The 20529-nt window shown below is 48.7% G+C and overlaps 1 protein-coding gene across 1 annotated transcript in view; it reads right to left on the bottom strand.

Moving 5' to 3' along the window:
• Window positions 1-20529, bottom strand: part of LOC138758878 (uncharacterized) — an 83696-nt gene that overhangs the window by 9296 nt on the left and 53871 nt on the right. Inside the window, exon 7 of the mRNA XM_069928400.1 lies at window positions 639-767. Within this exon, the coding sequence (XP_069784501.1) occupies window positions 639-767 (129 nt within the window). The remainder of the gene's footprint in view (window positions 1-638; window positions 768-20529) is intronic.

A 20529-nucleotide genomic window follows, 5' to 3' on the forward strand; every position in this document is an offset into this window, starting at 1 on the left:
TATGGGGTAGGCTGGGTTGGTTTCCTGTGGGACAGACTTGGGGATGACCTGATGAATGTACAGAATGTAAAATCACAAGAGGCATAGATGGGTTATATAGTCAGAATCTTTTCCCCTTTGCAAAGGGTATCAAAAACAAGGGGCCATAGGTTTAATATGAGAAGAGATTGAAAGGAGATTTGAGGGGAAAATATTTTTTAAAATAAAAAACACAGAATGGTTGATATCTGAAACTTACTTTTATTGATTAATTGTTGTGACTATTTTCCTTTATAGTTACTTGCAGGAATTAGAATGTTGTTGCTCTTATGTTGTCTATGATTCGTTGAAACAAATCCATACTAAAGTTGAGTTGAGTTTTCCACAATGGTGGTGGAGTCAGATATAATAAGTACATTTAAGAGATTTATACAAGCATTTGGATAAGACATGGAGGGATACAGTCCAAATGAGGACAAATGGGATTGATGTAAATGAGCAAAATAGTCTGCATGAATGTGGTGGGCAAAGCTTCTATTACTTTCAGACTTGTGAAGTGTAAACACTGGCACAAATCAATAGGGTTGAGTGAACTAGTTCTATGTAATAAATATTCTTATTTTAACAAATAAAAACAAGCTTAAATTGCTTAAACTTACTGCAATTGGAAACAAATGACAAAGACTCATCGGATTGATGATGCAGAAAAAGAATCACGACATAAATAATTGTTATTAAACAATGGACGCAGCCAATCCCAGAACTAGCTCGGTATCCTGCAGAAAATGCTGGAGAAGGACCGAATAAATGTCTTAGCACTAAACGGTATCTGGAAAAGATCACTTCTATCTGTTACTTTAATTTAAAGATCAAAACAAAACAGACACATTTCAGACATTAAGTCAATACCTCGTTACTATCAATATTTTCACATAATATTGGTGCCTATGAACTCCACAAGCCATGTTCTTCATAAGTAGTGACAGTGGAGAGGGTGATAGCATGAGGAGCCAAATATTATGGCAAGATCACAATGGGGCCATGCAGTCAGGGTGGCAGTTAGAGTCAGGTGGTGATAGCAATAACCAGCAATACGTTCTGTAAAAGTAGCAGGTATTGAGAGTGAAAAGTACTGATGGCAATAGGCAGTGATGACAACAGGTACTAACTGCAACAGCAGCAATAACAAATACTGACAACAACAGGCAGTGACCAGCAACAGTAATATCTTTGACAGGTATAAGTAACAGTGAGGGCAACAGGGAGAAATGTCAACAGGTACTGACGATGGTCGATACTGAAGGCAACAGACAGTGATGGCAACAAGTACTAAGCAACAGGCAGCAATGATAGTGCCAGGCTGACAGCAACATATAATGATTATGGCAGTGATAGTGGCAAGTAGTGGCGAGCTACAGGTAACGATGACATCAGGTAGCCGTGACAAGCTGTGCCTGCTACTAAGTGCAGAATAAGCAATACCCAATATGAAATGTAACTGGTGTAGCAAGCTCCTGCTAAGTGGTTGTGACTGGTACAGACCATGAGTGACACAGACTGTGATTACACAGGAAGCGTCACTTAAAAGTTCTTGTCTTTACAGGAGACATTTTGCTCTGTGACTGGTGCTCAGTGAGCTTAGACTGGAATAATGATTGAATAATTGCAAGCATCCACTCAGCTAGTTGACAGAATGGATGTAACAAATTTTAATTGAGGAACCTCTACTGAATGAAAATGTAATACTCCGGAGACAGGCCAAGTTTCAGAATAACTTGTGGCGAAGCCCCCCCCCCCCCCCCCCCCCCGCCGTTAGGTTTGGAGTGGTAGGAAGACCTACAACTGTCATCTGCTGATCTTTAGAAACCTTTCTAAAGTTGTGGAAAATATGCATTCAATATCTCTACAGCACCTCCTTCTAAACCCTAGGTGTAAATCGTCATAATCTGGAGAATTAATGCCATTAATTTATCCACTACTAATTAATTTTACAAATGCCAATTTCTTTCACCTCATTCATTGCACATCAGTAGTTCTCTGATATTTCTAGATTTTCTGTGTCTCTATCTGTGATGACGGTGCTGCTGTTGTTGTGACGCTAGTATGAGGGGCCATGGCCTTTCTGCACTTCCCCTCAGGATCATGCTACCCACTCGTTATAATAGCCTGTAGAAAACGAGGCCATCAGTAGAGGTCTGTAAAAACATAATGCTGGAGTAACTTGTGTACTTTATGTCACAAAGATAAAGATACATAACTAATGATTCAGGCTGAACCCGAAACGTTGGTTCTGTATCTTTATCTTTGACCAGCTGAGTTTCTCCAGCATTGTGCTTCCACTTCAATCACTGTGTTTGCAGGCGCTCATGTTTTAGTCCAGTAGAAGTCTGTATCCAAGATGTCGCGTGTTGTGGGCAGATTGGTGTAGTGTACCAAGGAGGGAGGGCACCCGCACCTTGAGGGAGGAGCTCCGAAGAGACCCTTGGAGAGAAGGAAAGCCACACGAGCAGACCAGGTTAGCCAGTGCCAAGCCATAGGAATATGTCTGGAGTGGTTTCTGTTCATCCCACCAGGTTACAGGTTGGAGCTCAGCTGCTAAATGGCCATGATGGCAGGCTCTATTTCAGGCGCAGCAGCCAAAGGACTCACGACGGCCCACTGGACAGGTCCAGGATTTGTGCTGGTGCAAGTCTGAGCAGGCCATCCAGAAGGCCTTGGGCACTGACTGCTTCCTAACAGTTCAGGGATTTAGAACCAGGGGGTCAAGGAAGTGTGATCTGAATAAAGGCCTTTGGACTTGGGTTCCCCGCTGAACATCAGGCCATGCAACTACCAAGGATACGAGAGGTGCTGGAGGCTGTAACATTGGAGAAGGCTGTGTGATCCTGGATATTCCTCCTGACAGTTCCATGCAGATTTAAATTTCCTGTGGAAGGGGGCCAGCAGCTATTTTTCCAATGATGTCCTCAGAGTTCAGCACCCAAGATGTGATTGTACTGATAGTGACCTGGGCTCCTGATGGTTTTTGGATGCTAACTCCTTCAGAGAGTTGAAACCGGGGGATGAGAACATTACTTGCATTCTTTACTGGACTTAGGGCCATGTGGCTAAAGGTTACAAAAGCACTTGAGGTGATGGCATCACAGGAGACGGTGAAATTCACAGACACAATATCCCGAGAGGACTTTATTTTACTTATTACTCTTTGCTTAATTGTAGTGTTGGACAAGTGGTGCCTCTTTGTGGCAAACAAGGAAAAATAATTTTGTCTTGTGAGGTTACTAAAAAAGATTGGAGTGTGCACACTGGAAAGGCAGTAGCATGAATAGAAAATTGGCTGACAGGAAGAAGGAAAAGAATGGGAATAAAGAGGGCATCTTCTGGCTGATGGCCAGTGACTAGTGGTGTTCACAGGGGTCGACATTCGATCTGCTACATTTCTCATTGTTGGTAAATTGTTAGGTGAGGAAACTGATGGCTTTGTAGCCAAGTTTGCAGATGACATTAAGGTAGATGAAATGATGGTTAATTTTGAGAAAGTAGGGAGTCTGCAGAGGAACTTGAATAAGTTGGGGGAACAGGCAAGAAGGGGGAACAGGCAAGAAGTGGGAACAGACAAGAAGTGGGAACAGACAAGAAGTGGGAATGCAGCATCAGTAATTGTTTGATAGAACAAATACAGAAATAGACCATTTTCTAAACAGGGAGAGAATTCTGAAAGCAGAGGTCCAAAGTGATTTGGAAATCCAAGTGTTGGATTCTCTAAAGGTTAATTTTCAGGCTGAGTCAGCAGCAAAGAAGACAAATGAAATATTAGCATTCATTTCGAGAGGTCTAGAATACAAAGGTCAATATGAAGCTACTTTCAAAGGATCTCTATCTTTTTTTGGTATAACTGTTATTATTGCACTTAGGCACGAATCTGGTAAGGCTTGTTCTTGAGTTACCTGATCCAAAACATCCATAAATAAAGAAGACAAATCATCAAGCTTTATAAAATTCAACAGTAAACCCATCATCTCCTGGAGATTTCCCATTAGGCATTTGTTGAATAATCTCCTTTATTTCTAAATCTGTAAAAGGAGAATCTAACTTCCTCACATCATCTTCCCCTAATGATGGCAAATTTAAATCTGACAAAAAGGATTCAATAGAACCATCTTCTCAAACTCCCTCGGAAGTATATAATTTTTGATAAAATGATAAAAATTGGTCATTGATTTCCTGAGGTTTAAAAGTAACTGAATTATCTTTCCTCACAGCATTGATAGTTCTTGATACCGAATTGAATGTGGATGATAAAATAATAGCGAAATTACTGGCCAACTGACTTGCGAAGTATCTACCACAATTGGTATATGCTGATCAGGATGGTTTTATTAAAAAATAGGTATGCTTCTGATAATATTGTTAGAGCGATTTCATTGATCAACGCTTCGACAGCAACCTGACCTACCCATGGTAGTTGCATTAGATGCTGAGAAAGCTTTTGATAGGGTCAAATGGCATTTTTAAATTTAAAGTATTAGAGAAATACAAGTTTGGATCCTTTTTTATTGGTTGGGTGAAGGCATTATATAAAAATCCTGTAGCGAGGGTGGCAACAAATGATCAAACCTCTTCTTTCTTTAAATTGTTGCGTTCAACTCGTCAAGGTTACCCTTTGTCGCCAGCTCTATTTGCGTTGGTCATCGAACCTTTAACTCAGGCTATCAGACAGAATGAGAATATTAGAGGTATAAAGTTAGCAGATGAGGAATATAAGATTAATTTATTTGTGGAAAATGTTTTGATATATTTAACTAAACCGGAACAATCTTTAATTTACTTGCAAGAATGTTTAGAACAATACAGTAAATTATCAGGATATAAATTGGGATAAAAGTGAAATATTACCAATCTCTGAAGGAAATTATGACCAGTGTAGACAAATTACTAAACTTCGTTGGACTGATCAAATTAAATATTTAGGCATAATGATGATGTAAATATTCAATCATTGTATAATTTGAATTATGTATCATTAATGAGAAAGATTAGAGCTGATTTGATTAAATGGAAGGATTTACCTTTGTCATTAATAGGTCAAGTAAACTGTATCAAGATGAATATTTTTACATGAATCCACTATCTTTTTCAATCGATTCCTTGTTTTCTTTCAAAATTTTTTTTTCAAGATTTGAACAAAGTAGTACGAGAATTTTTATGGAAGGGAAAATTAGCAAGAGTAGCAATGCATAAATTGACTTGGAAATATGCTTTGGGAGGTTTGCAATTACCCCATTTTAAAAATTATTATGAGGCAGCTCAATTAAGATTTATTAACCGTATGTCAGATGTTTCGTGTCCTCCTAGCTGGGCTAAAGTAGAACTTGCTGATATATTGGAACCTTGGCCACACCATTTGTATTTAAATGGAATTCTGTCTTATTACAAAGATATAATGTACCAATTTTGAAATACTTATTAGGGATTTGGTCCAAAAGGAACTTATTATAGGTTCAAAAGGTAAAATATCAGTTCAGACTCCAATATATAAAAATAAATTAATTCCTTTTACATGGAATAATAAATTTTTAAGAAATTGGAAAATTAAAGGAATAAAGTCATTGCAGGATTGTTTTGAAGAGGGTAAATTTTTACAATTTAATCAACTTAGGGAGAAATTTGGAATTTCAGGGAATTCTTTGTTTATTATCAAATTAGAGTGTTCGTGAAGGAAAATTTTGGAAGAGAATTGAAAATTCCCAAGTTAACGAAACTCGAGTTTATGATTTCTTATTTTTCGGATAAGGGTTTTATTTCAGAGATGTATGCGTTGTTACAAGATGCTATGGAAAAAAATAAATTTAGATAAATCTAGGATTAAATGGGAAAATTATTTAATTTGTGATATTGATCAGGTTGATTGAGAGAGATGTGTTTGGAAGGTGTGAATAAACTTTAATGTGAGATATAGTATGATTAATTATAATTTTTTGCATCAGTTATATCTAACCCCTGGGAAATTGAGAAAATATGGATTTAGTAATTCCGAGTTGTGTTTTAGATGTGGATCATGTGTTGAAACTTTTTTACATTCTGTTTGGCTTTGTGATAAAGTTCAATCATTTTGGTATAAAATTAGGGAATTTCTTCAAAATTTGTTTAAAATTCAATTTTTATTAGATCCCCTAATTTTCTTGTTGGGTTATATCGTTCCATTTATGAACTAGGGGTTAGATAGTTTCAGACAGCATTTCTGTGTTTAGCATTAACAGTGGCGCATAAATGTGTTGCAACTTCTTGGAAAGATGAAGTTGAGATAAATGTAAATCATCGGCATAATAAGATGAGGTCTTGTATTTATATGGAAAAAATTACATATAATCTGCATAACAATTATGATTTTTTTGTTAAGATGTGGTTGCCTTATTTGAAATGCATGAATTTAGTAATATCTTAAATTGTGATAAATATTTTCATTCATACTTCCCTTGTGGGGTCTGTTGAGGGAGTGGGGAAGGGGTGGGATAGTTATAGTTTTAATTTTAATTTTTATGTTAAGGATTTTGTAAAAGTTATTGTTTGGAAAATATTAAATTGTGGCGGTTGACCATGAGGCAGGAGAACCGGCCCCACTTGTAAGCCATGCGGCGGGAATGCCGGCCAAAATGGCGCCATCGGGGGTTTCCGGACTGGTTGACCTACACGTGATATGTTCCAGTCTCCTAGTTAATAAAAGCCTTGGTTTGGATCAACAAGTCTTTGATTCTTTCGACGTGCTCTACAATTTTATTAACTAGAAGACTGGAGCATATCACATGTAGGTCGACCAGTCCAGAATGACCTGCTCTGGCTAGGAGCAACCCTTTAAGACCTGCCAGTAGGTGTGGCTACGCTCTCAGCCAATCACAGTCATCCTACACTACAATCTGTACATATACACATTGGTGATAGAATCTGTACTATCACATTCACCCCTTCTTTGAGAACTGACCCCGGGGTGGATGGAGGGCTGCAAAAAAAATGAAAAATAAAAAAAGGGCCCGGTGGAGGTTAGGGACTGTACCGGTCACGGGGCTTGACCATCTTGCGTGACCGCCGTGGTACCGGGATTGGTGTCGCTGGAGTCGTGTCGCCAGCAGGCTTGTCAGGTGCGGCCACTGCTTCACTCAAATCCCCAACGGCGTTGTCGACAGTCTGGCCTGAGCTGGTGGGGTGGTGCTGGTCCCTCTGTTCAATCCCTCTGACCTGGGGGATTTTGGGTTGGAAGCACTGCAGAGCCTGATCTGGCTTGAGCTAGGTCCCTTACCGAAACTGTGTCCTCCCGCACATCCGGGTACTCAATGTAGGTATAATGCGGGTTCGCATGGAGAAGAGTCACTCAGTCAACCAAGGCGTCATTCTTTTAGTACCGGACATGGCGTCGCAGGAGGACCGTCCTGGGAACCATGGCCACGCAGGTGTGGTTGTTCCCGATTCGGATTTCCTTGGGAAAGAGAACATCCTTTCATGGGGGGTGGCATTGGTCGCAGCGCATAGGAGTGAGCGGATGGAGTGTAGGGCACTAGTGAGCATGTCCTGCCAGAGAAAGGTGGGGAGACCTTTGGACTGGAGGGGAAGCATAACTGCTTTCCAGACGGTGGCATTCTCTCTTTCGATCTGCCCATTACTGCGTGGTTATAGCTGGTGGTCCTGCTTGAAGCAATACCACACTCCAGTAGGTACTGCCGCAGCTCTGCACTCATAAATGAGGACCCCCTGTAACTGTGGATGTAACTGGGGTACCCGAAGATGGCGAAGATGCTGTGCAGGGCCTCTACGACTGAGGAGGCAGTCATGTCCGAGCAGGGCACAGTGAATGGGAAGCGGGAGTACTCATCGATGGCCGTAAGGATGTAGGTATTACGGTTGGTCGACGGTAGGGGCCCCTTGAAGTCCTCGCCGAGACGCTCAAAGGGGCGGATGCTTTGATGACGTGGGTGTTCTTTTGACGGAAGTGGGACTTGCGCTCAGCGCACACCAGACAGGCTCGGGTCATGGTGCGGACATCCTCGACCGTGTAGGCCAGGTTGCGAGCTTTGACAAAGTGCACGAACCTAGTGACCCCTGGATGATGGAGCTCCTCGTGGAGTCTCTGCAGCCTGTCCATTTGTATGTTGGCTCAAGTCCCCCTGGAGAGCGCATCTGGCAGGTTGTTGAGTTTACCAGGCCAATACAGCATGTCATAATTAAAGGTGGAGAGTTCGATTCTCCACCTGGCGATTTTGTCATTCTTGATCTTACCTCGCTGGGTATTGCTAAACATGAAGGAGACCGCGCGTTGATTAGTCAGCAGTTTAAAGCACCTGCCAGTGAGGTTGTGTCTCCAACGACGTACTGCTTCGACTATGGCCTGGGCCTCCTTCTTGACAGAGGAGTGTCGGCTCTCAGGACCCTGAAGGGTTCTGGAAAAGAAGGCTACCGGCTGGCCGGCCTGGTTCAAAGTGGCTGCCAGTGCAAAGTCAGACGCATCGCTCTCAACTTGGAACGGGATGGACTCGTCGATGGGGTGCAGCGTTGCAGCGGCAATGTCCGATTTGATGCAGTCCAAGGCTCCTCTGGCTTCAGTTGACATGGGTAAGGAGGTGGTGGTTGTTAAAAATGGGGAGAAGCCGCGGATGGTAGTTGACTACAGCCAGACAATCAACCGCTTCATGCTTCTGGATGGGTACCCCCTTCCACGGATCACGGATATGGTGAATTAGATCTCCCAATACCGCATGTTCTCCACCATTGTCTTACGTTCGGCCCATCACCAGCTCCCGATCCGCCGAGAAGACGACCTTTCACGGCCTTCGAAGAGAATGAGTGGCTGTATCAATTCCTCGAGGTACCCTTTGGGGTCATCAATGGCGTTGCGGTCTTCCAGCGGGAAATGGACCTGATGGTGGACCAGAACAGGCTAACAGCTACTTTCCCGTATCTGGACAATGTCACCATCTGTGGCCATGACTCGCAGGATCATGATGCCAACCTTGAGAAATTTTTTCAGACTGCAATTCTGATGAACTTGACCTACAATTTCAACAAGTGTGTCTTCTGGACCACTCGGCTCGCAATTCTAGATTGCAAGGTGGAGAACGGGGTGGTAATGCCAGACCCTGACCGCATGAGTCCCGTCATGGACTTCCCCCCCACCCCCACCACACGCAGAAGGAACTCAGACGTTGCCTGGACTTTTTCTCCTACTATGCCCAATGAGTTCCATACTATGCCGACAAGGCACGGCCACATATCAAGACCACCTCCTTCCCCCTGTCAACAGAAGCCAGAGGGGCCTTGGACTGCATCAAATCGGACATTGCTGCTGCAACGCTGCACCCCATCGACGAGTCCATCCCATTCCAAGTTGAGAGCGATGCGTCTGACTTTGCACTGGCAGCCACTTTGAACCAGGCCGGCCGGCCGGTAGCCTTCTTTTCCAGAACCCTTCAGGGCCCTGAGAATCGACACTCCTCTGTCATGAAGGAGGCCCAGGCCATAATCGAAGCAATATGTCGTTGGAGACACTACCTCACTGGCAGGCGCTTTACACTGCTGACCAACCAACGTGCTTCTCTTTCATGTTTAGCAATACCCAATGAGGTAAGATCAAGAATGACAAAATCAGCAGGTGGAGAATCGAACTCTCCACCTTTAATTATGACATACTGAATCGGACTGGTAAACTCTACGACCTGCCAGATGCGCACTCCAGGGGGACTTGCGCCAACATACAACTGGACAGGCTGCAGAGACTCCACGAGGAGCTCCGTCATCCTGGGGTCACTAGGTTCGCGCACTTTGTCAAAGCTCGCAACCTACCCTACACGGTCGAGGAGATTCGCAACATTACCCGAGCCTGTCTGGTGTGCGCTAAGTGCAAGCCCCACTTCTTCCATCCAGAGAACACCCATGTTATCAAAGCCACCCGCCTATTTGAGTGTTTCCGTGTGGACTTCAAGGGGCCCCTACCGTCGACCAACTGTAATACCTACATCTTTACAGCCATCGATGAGTACTCCCGCTTCCCGTTCGCTGTGCCCTGCTCAGACATGACCACCTCCTCAGTCATAGAGGTCCTGCACAGCATCTTCGCCATCTTCGGGTACCCCAGTTACATCCACAGTGACAGGGGGTCTTCGTTTATGAGCACAGAGCTGCAGCAGTACATTCTACAGCATGGTATTGCTTCAAGCAGGACCACCAGCTATAACCCATGCGGTAATGGGCAGGTCGAAAGAGTGAATGCCACCGTCTGGAAAGCGGTTACGCTTCTCCTCCAGTCCAAAGGTTTCCCCACCTCTCGCTGGCAGGACATGCTCACTAGTGCCCTACACTCCATCCGCTCACTCCTATGCGCTGCGACCAATGCCACCCCCCATGAAAGGATGTTCTCTTTCCCGAGAAATCCGAATCGGGAACAACCACACCTGCGTGGCCATGGTTCCCAGGCCGGTCCTCCTGTGACGCCATGTCCGGTACTAAAAGAATGACCCCTTGGTTGACCGAGTGACTCTTCTCCATGCGAACCCGCATTATGCCTACATTGAGTACCCGGACGGGCGGGAGGACACAGTTTCGGTAAGGGACCTAGCTCAAGCCAGATCAGGCTCTGCAGTGCTTCCAACCCAACATCCCCCAGGTCATGTGCTTGAACAGAGGGACCAGCACCACCCCACCAGCTCAGGCCAGACTGTCGACAACGCCGTTGGGGAATTGAGTGAAGCAGTGGCCGCACCTGACAAGCCTGCCGGCGACACGACTCCAGCGACCCCAATCCCGGCACCACGGCGGTTACGCCGATGGTCAGGCCCCCTGACCGGTACAGTCCCTAACCTTCACTGGGCCCTTTTGCAGCCCTCCATCCATCCCAGGGTCAGTTCTCAAAGAAGGGGTGAATGTGATAGTACAGATTCTATCACCAATGTGTATATGTACAGATTGTAGTGTAGGATGACTGTGATTGGCTGAGAGCGTAGCCACACCTACTGGTAGGTCTTAAAGGTTTGCTCCTCGCCAGAGCATGTCATTCTGGACTGGTTGACCTACATGTGATATGCTCCAGTCTTCTAGTTAAATAAAAGCCTTGGTTTGGATCAACAAGTCTTTGATTCTTTCGACGCGCTCTACATGCAGCGACCGTACGAGATGCTGTACTGCGTTCCAGCTTGACGTTCACGTTGGACATTGGCGGTAGGTGGGAGCTGTTTACCATGGACAGGCTGAAGCCAGCGCACCTTGATCCCACTGAGCCCGTGGTTGTTGCCCAGCTCAAGAAGCGAGGCCGTCCGGTGAAAATGGACATTGGCGCCGTTTTTCGGGGGCACTGTGTGGCGGCTCACCATGAGGCAGGTGAACCGGCCCCACTTGTCAGGCGCCATTGGGGGTTTCCCTTCCTTCCAGCACGAGGCTCAGAAACCCGCGTTGCGGGACCACGTGATGCCCGGGTGACGTCAGCGCCCTCCAGCGCGGTTCTCAGCCAGGTCTGGGCTGGGAGTATAAGTGCAGCCTAGCAGCCTGCAATAAACCAGTCTGCTCACTGAGCTCAACCCGTCTGGTTGTGTGTGTGTGTTATTGCAGGAGCAGAGTAGCTGCCGCTACAAAATAATGTTTAAAAAAAAAGACTAGAATGCAAAGGCAATGATGTAAAACTGAGGCTTAACAAGGCATTGGTCAGATCGCATTTGGAGAAACGCACGCAGTTTTGGGCCCCATAATCTATGGATGTGCTGATGTTGAAGATGGTCCAGAGGAGGTTTAGGAGAATGATCCCAGGGATAACAAGGTTAACATACGAGGAACATTTCATGTCTCTAGGCCTGTACTTGCCAGTGTTTGGAAGGAGAATGGAGTATCTCTTCAAAATATTCCAAATATTGAAAGGGACATATAGAATGGATGTGGAGAAAAGGTTTACAATACTGCAAGTGTCTAGAACTAGAGGACGCAGCTCAGTAATAGAGGATGTCCGTTTATAACAGAGATTAGGAGAGTTTTTTTTTCAGTCAGTGGGCTGTTAATTTGTATTTGTTGCCATATACAGCTGTGGAGGCTATGTTTGGCTTTGGCTCGCACGATTCCCAGAGGACTCAGTGGTCCAGCAGGTTACGAGGCTCGGGCACGACCATGCGAAGCCTGCCCCTAGCACTGTGGTAGGGCACCCGGCCCCTGCAGGGGCCCCCCCCAAGAGCATAATCAAGGCCACAGTATCCGCTCCAGGCCTCTGCTTCTACCACCAGTGCTGGGGAGCCAAGGCTCGGAAGTGTCATCAGCCCTGTTAATGGCTGTGGCGGCTGGCCAATGACACAGTCTCCTCTACCTGTGGGACTCAGTCAGCGGCCGGCTGTTCATCATTGACACTGGAGCCCAGATCAGCGTCATCCCGGCCACGGCCATCGAGTCCAAGAACCGACCTCGTGGACCTCCCCTCCGTGCAGCCAACGCAACAGCAATCCGGATGTACGGAGACGACAGTCCACTTCCAGATGGGCCAATGGAATTTCGCGAGGAGGTTCTCCATCTCGTCCCTCCCAACTGCCATCCTGGGTCCAGACTTCCTCCTCGCACACGGGCTTCTGGTGGACATTACAGATAGACGCCTGGTGGATGCCCAGATCTTCCAGGCTGTTCACCTCGACGCCTCCCGCTTGGGGCAACCGCAGTTCCAGCAAATCCTGGACGAGTTCCCAACACTCCTCAAGCCACAGTTCTCCGCTGCCTCGCCAAGCCACGGGGTGTTCCACCACATCCGCACCCAGGGCCCACCAGTTCACATCAAGGCACGCCGGCTCACGCCTGACAAGTTCCAGGTAGCGAAGGAGGAGTTTTCGCACCTGTTGGAGCTGAGGATCATTCGGCGGTCCGACAGCTCGTGGGCCTTGCCGCTCCTCCGGTCCCGACTGGGCGGACAAACTGCCTTGGGTGCTCCTGGGCATCCGCTCCACTCCCAAGGAAGATCTGCAGGCGTCATCAGCTGAGCTGGTCTATGGTGCGCCGCTGGCACAAACTGCTGAATTCGTCAACGCACCTCACAATCCCCAGCGGTCGCCGCATGAACTACTTTCTCACCTCAGGGCACGCTTGCACTTGTTCGAATTCCCATCGCCACCCAGGCATGGCATCCGCCCGTCCCATGTTCCTGACGAACTGCTTTCCGCAGAGTACATTTTCGTTCGGCGAACCCCAACGATGGCACCTCTGCAGTGTGATAGTACAGATTCTATCACCAATGTGTATATGTAAAGATTGTAGTGTAGGATGGCTGTGATTGGCTGAGAGCGTAGCCACGCCTACTGGCAGATCTTAAAGGGTTGTTCCTAGCCAGACCAGGTCATTCTGGACTGGTTGACCTACACGTGATATGTTCCAGTCTTCTAGTTAATAAAAGCCTTGGTTTGGATCAACAAGTCTTTGATTCTTTCGACGTGCTCTACAATTTTATTAACTAGAAGAATGGAGCATATCACATGTAGGTCGACCAGTCCACAATGACCTGCTCTGGCTAGGAGCAACCCTTTAAGACCAGCCAGTAGGTGTGGCTACGCTCTCAGCCAATCACAGTCATCCTACGCTACAATCTGTACATGTACACATTGGTGATAGAATCTGTACTATCACATTCACCCCTTCTTTGAGAACTGACCCCGGGGTGGATGGAGGGCTGCAAAAAAAATGAAAAATAAAAAAAGGGCCTGGTGGAGGTTAGGGAATGTACCGGTCAGGGGGCTTGACCATCTTTCGTGACCGCCGTGGTACCGGGATTGGGGTCGCTGGATTCGTATTGCTGGCAAGCTCGTTGGGTGCGACCACTGCTTCGCACAATTCCCCAATGGCGTTGTCGACAGTCAGGCCTGAGCTGGTGGGGTGGTGCTGGTCCCTCTGTTCAAGCACATGACCTGGGGGAGGTTGGGTTGGAAGCAGTGCAGGGCCTGATCCGGCTTGAGCTAGGTCCCTTACCGAGACTGTGTCCTCCCACCCGTCCGGGTACTCAATGTAGGCATAATGCGGGTTCGCATGGAGAAGAGTCACTCGGTCAATCAAGGGATCATTCTTTTAGTACCGCACATGGCGTCGCAGGAGGACCGGCCCGGGAACCATGAGCCAGGCCGGTGTGGTTGTTCCTGAATCAGATTTCCTCGGGAAAGAGAACATCCTTTCATGGGGGTGGCATTGGTCGCAGCGCATAGGAGTGAGCGGATGGAGTGCAGGGCACTAGTGAGCATGTCCTGCCAGCGAAAGGTGGGGAGACCTTTGGATTGGAGGGGAAGCATAACCGCTTTCCAGACGGTGGCATTCTCTCTTTCGATCTGCCCATTATTGCGTGGTTATAGCTGGTGGTCCTGCTTGAATCAATACCACACTCCAGTAGGTACTACCGCAGCTCTGCACTTATAAATGAGGACCCCCTGTAACTGTGGATGTAACTGGGGTACCCGAAGATGGCGAAGATGCTGTGCAGGGCCTCTACGACTGAGGAGGCAGTCATGTCCGAGCAGGGCACAGTGAATGGGAAGCGGGAGTACTCATCGATGGCCGTAAGGATGTAGGTATTACGGTTGGTCGACGGTAGGGGCCCCTTGAAGTCCTCGCCGAGACGCTCAAAGGGGCGGATGCTTTGATGACGTGGGTGTTCTTTGGACGGAAGTGGGACTTGCACTCAGCGCACACCAGACAGGCTCGGGCCATGGTGCGGACATCCTCGAGCGTGTAGGCCAGGTTGCGAGCTTTGACAAAGTGCACGAACCTAGTGACCCCTGGATGACGGAGCTCCTCGTGGAGTCTCTGCAGCCTGTCCAGTTGTATGTTGGCTCAAGTCCCCCTGAAGAGCGCATCTGGCAGGTTGTTGAGTTTACCAGGCCTATACAGCATTAAAGGTGGAGAGTTCGATTCTCCACCTGGCGATTTTGTCATTCTTGATCTTACCTCGCTGGGTATTGCTAAACATGAAGGTGACCGCGCGTTGGTTAGTCAGCAGTGTAAAGCACCTGCCAGTGAGGTAGTGTCTCCAACGACGTACTGCTTCGACTATGGCCTGGGCCTCCTTCTTGACAGAGGAGTGTCGGCTCTCAGGACCCTGAAGGGTTCTGGAGAAGAAGGCTACCGGCCGGCCGGCCTGGTTTAAAGTGGCTGCCAGTGCAAAGTCAGACGCATCGCTCTCAACTTGGAACGGGATGGACTCGTCGATGGGGTGCAGCGTTGCAGCGGCAATGTCCGATTTGATGCAGTCCAAGGCTCCTCTGGCTTCAGTTGACAAGGGGAAGGAGGTGGTGGTTGTTAAAAATGGGGAGAAGCCGCGGATGGTAGTTGACTACAGCCAGACAATCAACCGCTTCATGCTTCTGGATGTGTACCCCCTTCCACGGATCACGGATGTGGTGAATTAGATCTCCCAATACAGCGTGTTCTCCACCATTGTCTTACGTTCGGCCCATCACCAGCTCCCGATCCGCCGAGAAGACCGACCTTTCACGGCCTTCGAAGAGAATGAGTGGCTGTATCAATTCCTCAAGGTACCCTTTGGGGTCATGAATGGCGTTGCGGTTTTCCAGCAGGAAATGGACCTGATGGTGGACCAGAACAGGCTAACAGCTACTTTCCCGTATCAGGACAATGTCACCATCTGTGGCCATGACTCGCAGGATCATGATGCCAACCTTGAGAAATTTTTTCATACTGCAATTCGGATGAACTTGACCTACAATTTCAACAAGTGTGTCTTCTGGACCACTCGGCTCGCAATTCTAGATTGCATGGTGGAGAACGGGGTGGTAATGCCAGACCCTGACCGCATGTGTCCCGTCATGGACTTCCCCCCAACCCCCACCACACCCAGAAGGAACTCAAGACGTTGCCTGGGCTTTTTCTCCTACTATGCCCAATGAGTTCCATACTATGCCGACAAGGCACGGCCACATATCAAGACCACCTCCTTCCCCCTGTCAACTGAAGCCAGAGGGGCCTTGGACTGCATCAAATCGGACATTGCCGCTGCAACGCTGCACCCCATCGACGAGTCCATCCCATTCCAAGTTGAGAGCGATGCGTCTGACTTTGCACTGGCAGCCACTTTGAACCAGGCCGGCCGGCCGGTAGCCTTCTTTTCCAGAACCCTTCAGGGTCCTGAGAGCCGACACTCCTCTGTCAAGAAGGAGGCCCAGGCCATAATCGAAGCAGTATGTCGTTGGAGACACTACACTGATGACCAACCAATGTGCTTCTCTTTCATGTTTAGCAATACCCAATGAGGTAAGATCAAGAATGACAAAATCAGCAGGTGGAGAATCGAACTCTCCACCTTTAATTATGACATACTGAATCGGACTGGTAAACTCTACGACCTGCCAGATGCGCACTCCAGGGGGACTTGCGCCAGCATACAAGTGGACAGGCTGCAGAGACTCCACGAGGAGCTCCGTCATCCAGGGGTCACTAGGTTCGCGCACTTTGTCAAAGCTCGCAACCTACCCTACACGGTCGAGGAGATTCGCAACATGACCCGAGCCTGTCTGGTGTGCGCTAAGTGCAAGCCCCACTTCTTCCATCCAGAGAACACCCATGTTATCAAAGCCACCCGCCTATTTGAGTGTTTCTGTGTGGACTTCAAGGGGCCCCTACCGTCGACCAACTGTAATACCTACATCTTTACAGCCATCGATGAGTACTCCCGCTTCCCGTTCGCTGTGCCCTGCCCGGACATGACCACCTCCTCAGTCATAGAGGTCCTGCAAAGCATCTTCGCCATCTTCGGGTACCCCAGTTACATCCACAGTGACAGGGGGTCTTCGTTTATGAGCACAGAGCTGCAGCAGTACATTCTACAGCATGGTATTGCTTCAAGCAGGACCACCAGCTATAACCCATGCGGTAATGGGCAGGTCGAAAGAGTGAATGCCACCGTCTGGAAAGCGGTTACGCTTCTCCTCCAGTCCAAAGGTTTCCCCACCTCTCGCTGGCAGGACATGCTCACTAGTGCCCTACACTCCATCCGCTCACTCCCATGCGCTGCGACCAATGCCACCCCCCATGAAAGGATGTTCTCTTTCCCGAGGAAATCCGAATCGGGCACAACCACACCTGCGTGGCCATGGTTCCCAGGCCGGTCCTCCTGCGACGCCATGTCCGGTACTAAAAGAATGACCCCTTGGTTGACCGAGTGACTCTTCACCATGCGAACCCGCATTATGCCTACATTGAGTACCCGGACGGGCGGGAGGACAGTTTCAGTAAGGGACCTAGCTCAAGCCAGATCAGGTTCTGCAGTGCTTCCAACCCAACATCCCCCAGGTCATGTGCTTGAACAGAGGGACCAGCACCACCCCACCAGCTCAGGCCAGACTGTCGACAACGCCGTTGGGGAATTGAGTGAAGCAGTGGCCGCACCTGACGATCCTGCCGGCGACACGACTCCAGCGACCCCAATCCCGGCACCACGGCGGTTACGCCAATGGTCAGGCCCCCTGACCGGTACAGTCCCTAACCTTCACTGGGCCCTTTTGCAGCCCTCCATCCATCCCAGGGTCAGTTCTCAAAGAAGGGGTGAATGTGATAGTACAGATTCTATCCCAATGTGTATATGTACAGATTGTAGTGTAGGATGACTGTGATTGGCTGAGAGGGTAGCCACACCTACTGGTAGGTCTTAAAGGGTTGCTCCTCACCAGAGCACGTCATTCTGGACTGGTTGACCTACATGTGATATGCTCCAGTCTTCTAGTTAAATAAAAGCCTTGGTTTGGATCAACAAGTCTTTGATTCTTTCGACGCGCTCTTCATGCAGCGACCGTACGAGAGGCTGTACTGCGTTCCAGCTTGACGTTCACGCTGGACATTGGCGGCAGGTGGGAGCTGTTTACCATGGACAGGCTGAAGCCAGCGCACCTCGATCCCACTGAGTCCGTGGTTGTTGCCCAGCTCAAGAAGCGAGGCCGTCCGGTGAAAATGGACATTGGCGCTGTTTCTCGGGGGCACTGTGTGGCGGCTCACCATGAGGCAGGTGAACCGGCCCCACTTGTCAGGCGCCATTGGGGGTTTCCCTTCCTTCCAGCACGGGGCTCAGAAACCCGCGTTGGGGGACCACGTGATGCCCGGGTGACGTCAGCGCCCTCCAGCGCGGTTCTCAGCCAGGTCTGGGCTGGGAGTATAAGTGCAGCCCAGCAGCCTGCAATAAACCAGTCTGCTCACTGAGCTCAACCCGTCTGGTTGTGTGTGTGTGTTATTGCAGGAGCAGAGTAGCTGCCGCTACAAAATAATGTTTAAAAAAAAAGACTAGAATGCAAAGGCAATGATGTAAAACTGAGGCTTAACAAGGCATTGGTCAGATCGCATTTGGAGAAACGCACGCACTTTTGGGCCCCATAATCTATGGATGTGCTGATGTTGAAGATGGTCCAGAGGAGGTTTAGGAGAATGATCCCAGGGATAACAAGGTTAAAATACGAGGAACATTTCATGTCTCTAGGCTTGTACTTGCCAGTGTGTGGAAGGAGAATGGAGTATCTCTTCAAAATATTCCAAATATTGAAAGGGACATATAGAATGGATGTGGAGAAAAGGTTTACAATACTGCAAGTGTCTAGAACTAGAGGACGCAGCTCAGTAATAGAGGATGTCCTTTTATAACAGAGATTAGGAGAGTTTTTTTTTCAGTCAGTGGGCTGTTAATTTGTATTTGTTGCCATATACAGCTGTGGAGGCTATGTTTGGCTTTGGCTCGCACGATTCCCAGAGGACTCAGTGGTCCAGCAGGTTACCAGGCACGGGCACGACCATGCCAAGCCTGCCCCTAGCACTGTGGTAGGGCACCCGGCCCCTGCAGGGGCCCCCCCCCAAGAGCATAATCAAGGCCACAGTATCTGCTCCAGGCCTCTGCTTCTACCACCAGTGCTGGGGAGCCAAGGCTCGGAAGTGTCATCAGCCCTGTTAATGGCTGTGGCGGCTGGCCAATGACACAGTCTCCTCTACCTGTGGGACTCAGTCAGCGGCCGGCTGTTCCTCATTGACACTGGAGCCCAGATCAGCGTCATCCCGGCCACGGCCATCGAGTCCAAGAACCGACCTCGTGGACCTCCCCTCCGTGCAGCCAACGCAACGGCAATCCGGATGTACGGAGACGACAGTCCACTTCCAGATGGGCCAATGGAATTTCGCGAGGAGGTTCTCCATCTCGTCCCTCCCAACTGCCATCCTGGTCCAGACTTCCTCCTCGCACACGGGCTTCGGGTGGACATTACAGATAGGCGACTGGTGGATGCCCAGATCTTCCAGGCTGTTCACCTCGACGCCTCCCGCTTGGAGCAACCGCAGATGAAGACAATCAGCAGATGAGTTCCAGCAAATCCTGGACGAGTTCCCAACACTCCTCAAGCCACAGTTGTCCGCTGCCTCGCCAAGCCACGGGGTGTTCCACCACATCCGCACCCAGGGCCCACCAGTTCACATCAAGGCACGCCGGCTCACGCCTGACAAGTTCCAGGTAGCGAAGGAGGAGTTTTCGCACCTGTTGGAGCTGAGGATCATTCGGCGGTCCGACAGCTCGTGGGCCTTGCCGCTCCTCCGGTCCCGACTGGGCGGACAAACTGCCTTGGGTGCTCCTGGTCATCCGCTCCACTCCCAAGGAAGATCTGCAGGCGTCATCAGCTGAGCTGGTCTATGGTGCGCCGCTGGCACAAACTGCTGAATTCGTCAACGCACCTCACAATCCCCAGCGGTCGCCGCATGAACTACTTTCTCACCTCAGGGCACGCTTGCACTTGTTCGAATTCCCATCGCCACCCAGGCATGGCATCCGCCCGTCCCATGTTCCTGACGAACTGCTTTCCGCAGAGTACATTTTCGTTCGGCGAACCCCAACGATGGCACCTCTGCAGTGTGATAGTACAGATTCTATCACCAATGTGTATATGTAAAGATTGTAGTGTAGGATGGCTGTGATTGGCTGAGAGCGTAGCCACGCCTACTGGCAGATCTTAAAGGGTTGTTCCTAGCCAGACCAGGTCATTCTGGACTGGTTGACCTACACGTGATATGTTCCAGTCTTCTAGTTAATAAAAGCCTTGGTTTGGATCAACAAGTCTTTGATTCTTTCGACGTGCTCTACAATTTTATTAACTAGAAGACTGGAGCATATCACATGTAGGTCGACCAGTCCACAATGACCTGCTCTGGCTAGGAGCAACCCTTTAAGACCAGCCAGTAGGTGTGGCTACGCTCTCAGCCAATTACAGTCATCCTACGCTACAATCTGTACATGTACACATTGGTGATAGAATCTGTACTATCACATTCACCCCTTCTTTGAGAACTGACCCCGGGGTGGATGGAGGGCTGCAAAAAAAATGAAAAATAAAAAAAGGGCCCGGTGGAGGTTAGGGACTGTACCGGTCAGGGGGCTTGACCATCTTGCGTGACCGCCGTGGTACCGGGATTGGGGTCGCTGGAGTCGTATAGCTAGCAAGCTCGTTGGGTGCGACCACTGCTTCGCTCAATGCCCCAACGGCGTTGTCGACAGTCAGGCCTGAGCTGGTGGGGTGGTGCTGGTCCCTCTGT

Source organism: Narcine bancroftii, chromosome 3 (assembly GCF_036971445.1).
Source record: "Narcine bancroftii isolate sNarBan1 chromosome 3, sNarBan1.hap1, whole genome shotgun sequence".
Lineage (NCBI taxonomy): Eukaryota > Metazoa > Chordata > Chondrichthyes > Torpediniformes > Narcinidae > Narcine > Narcine bancroftii.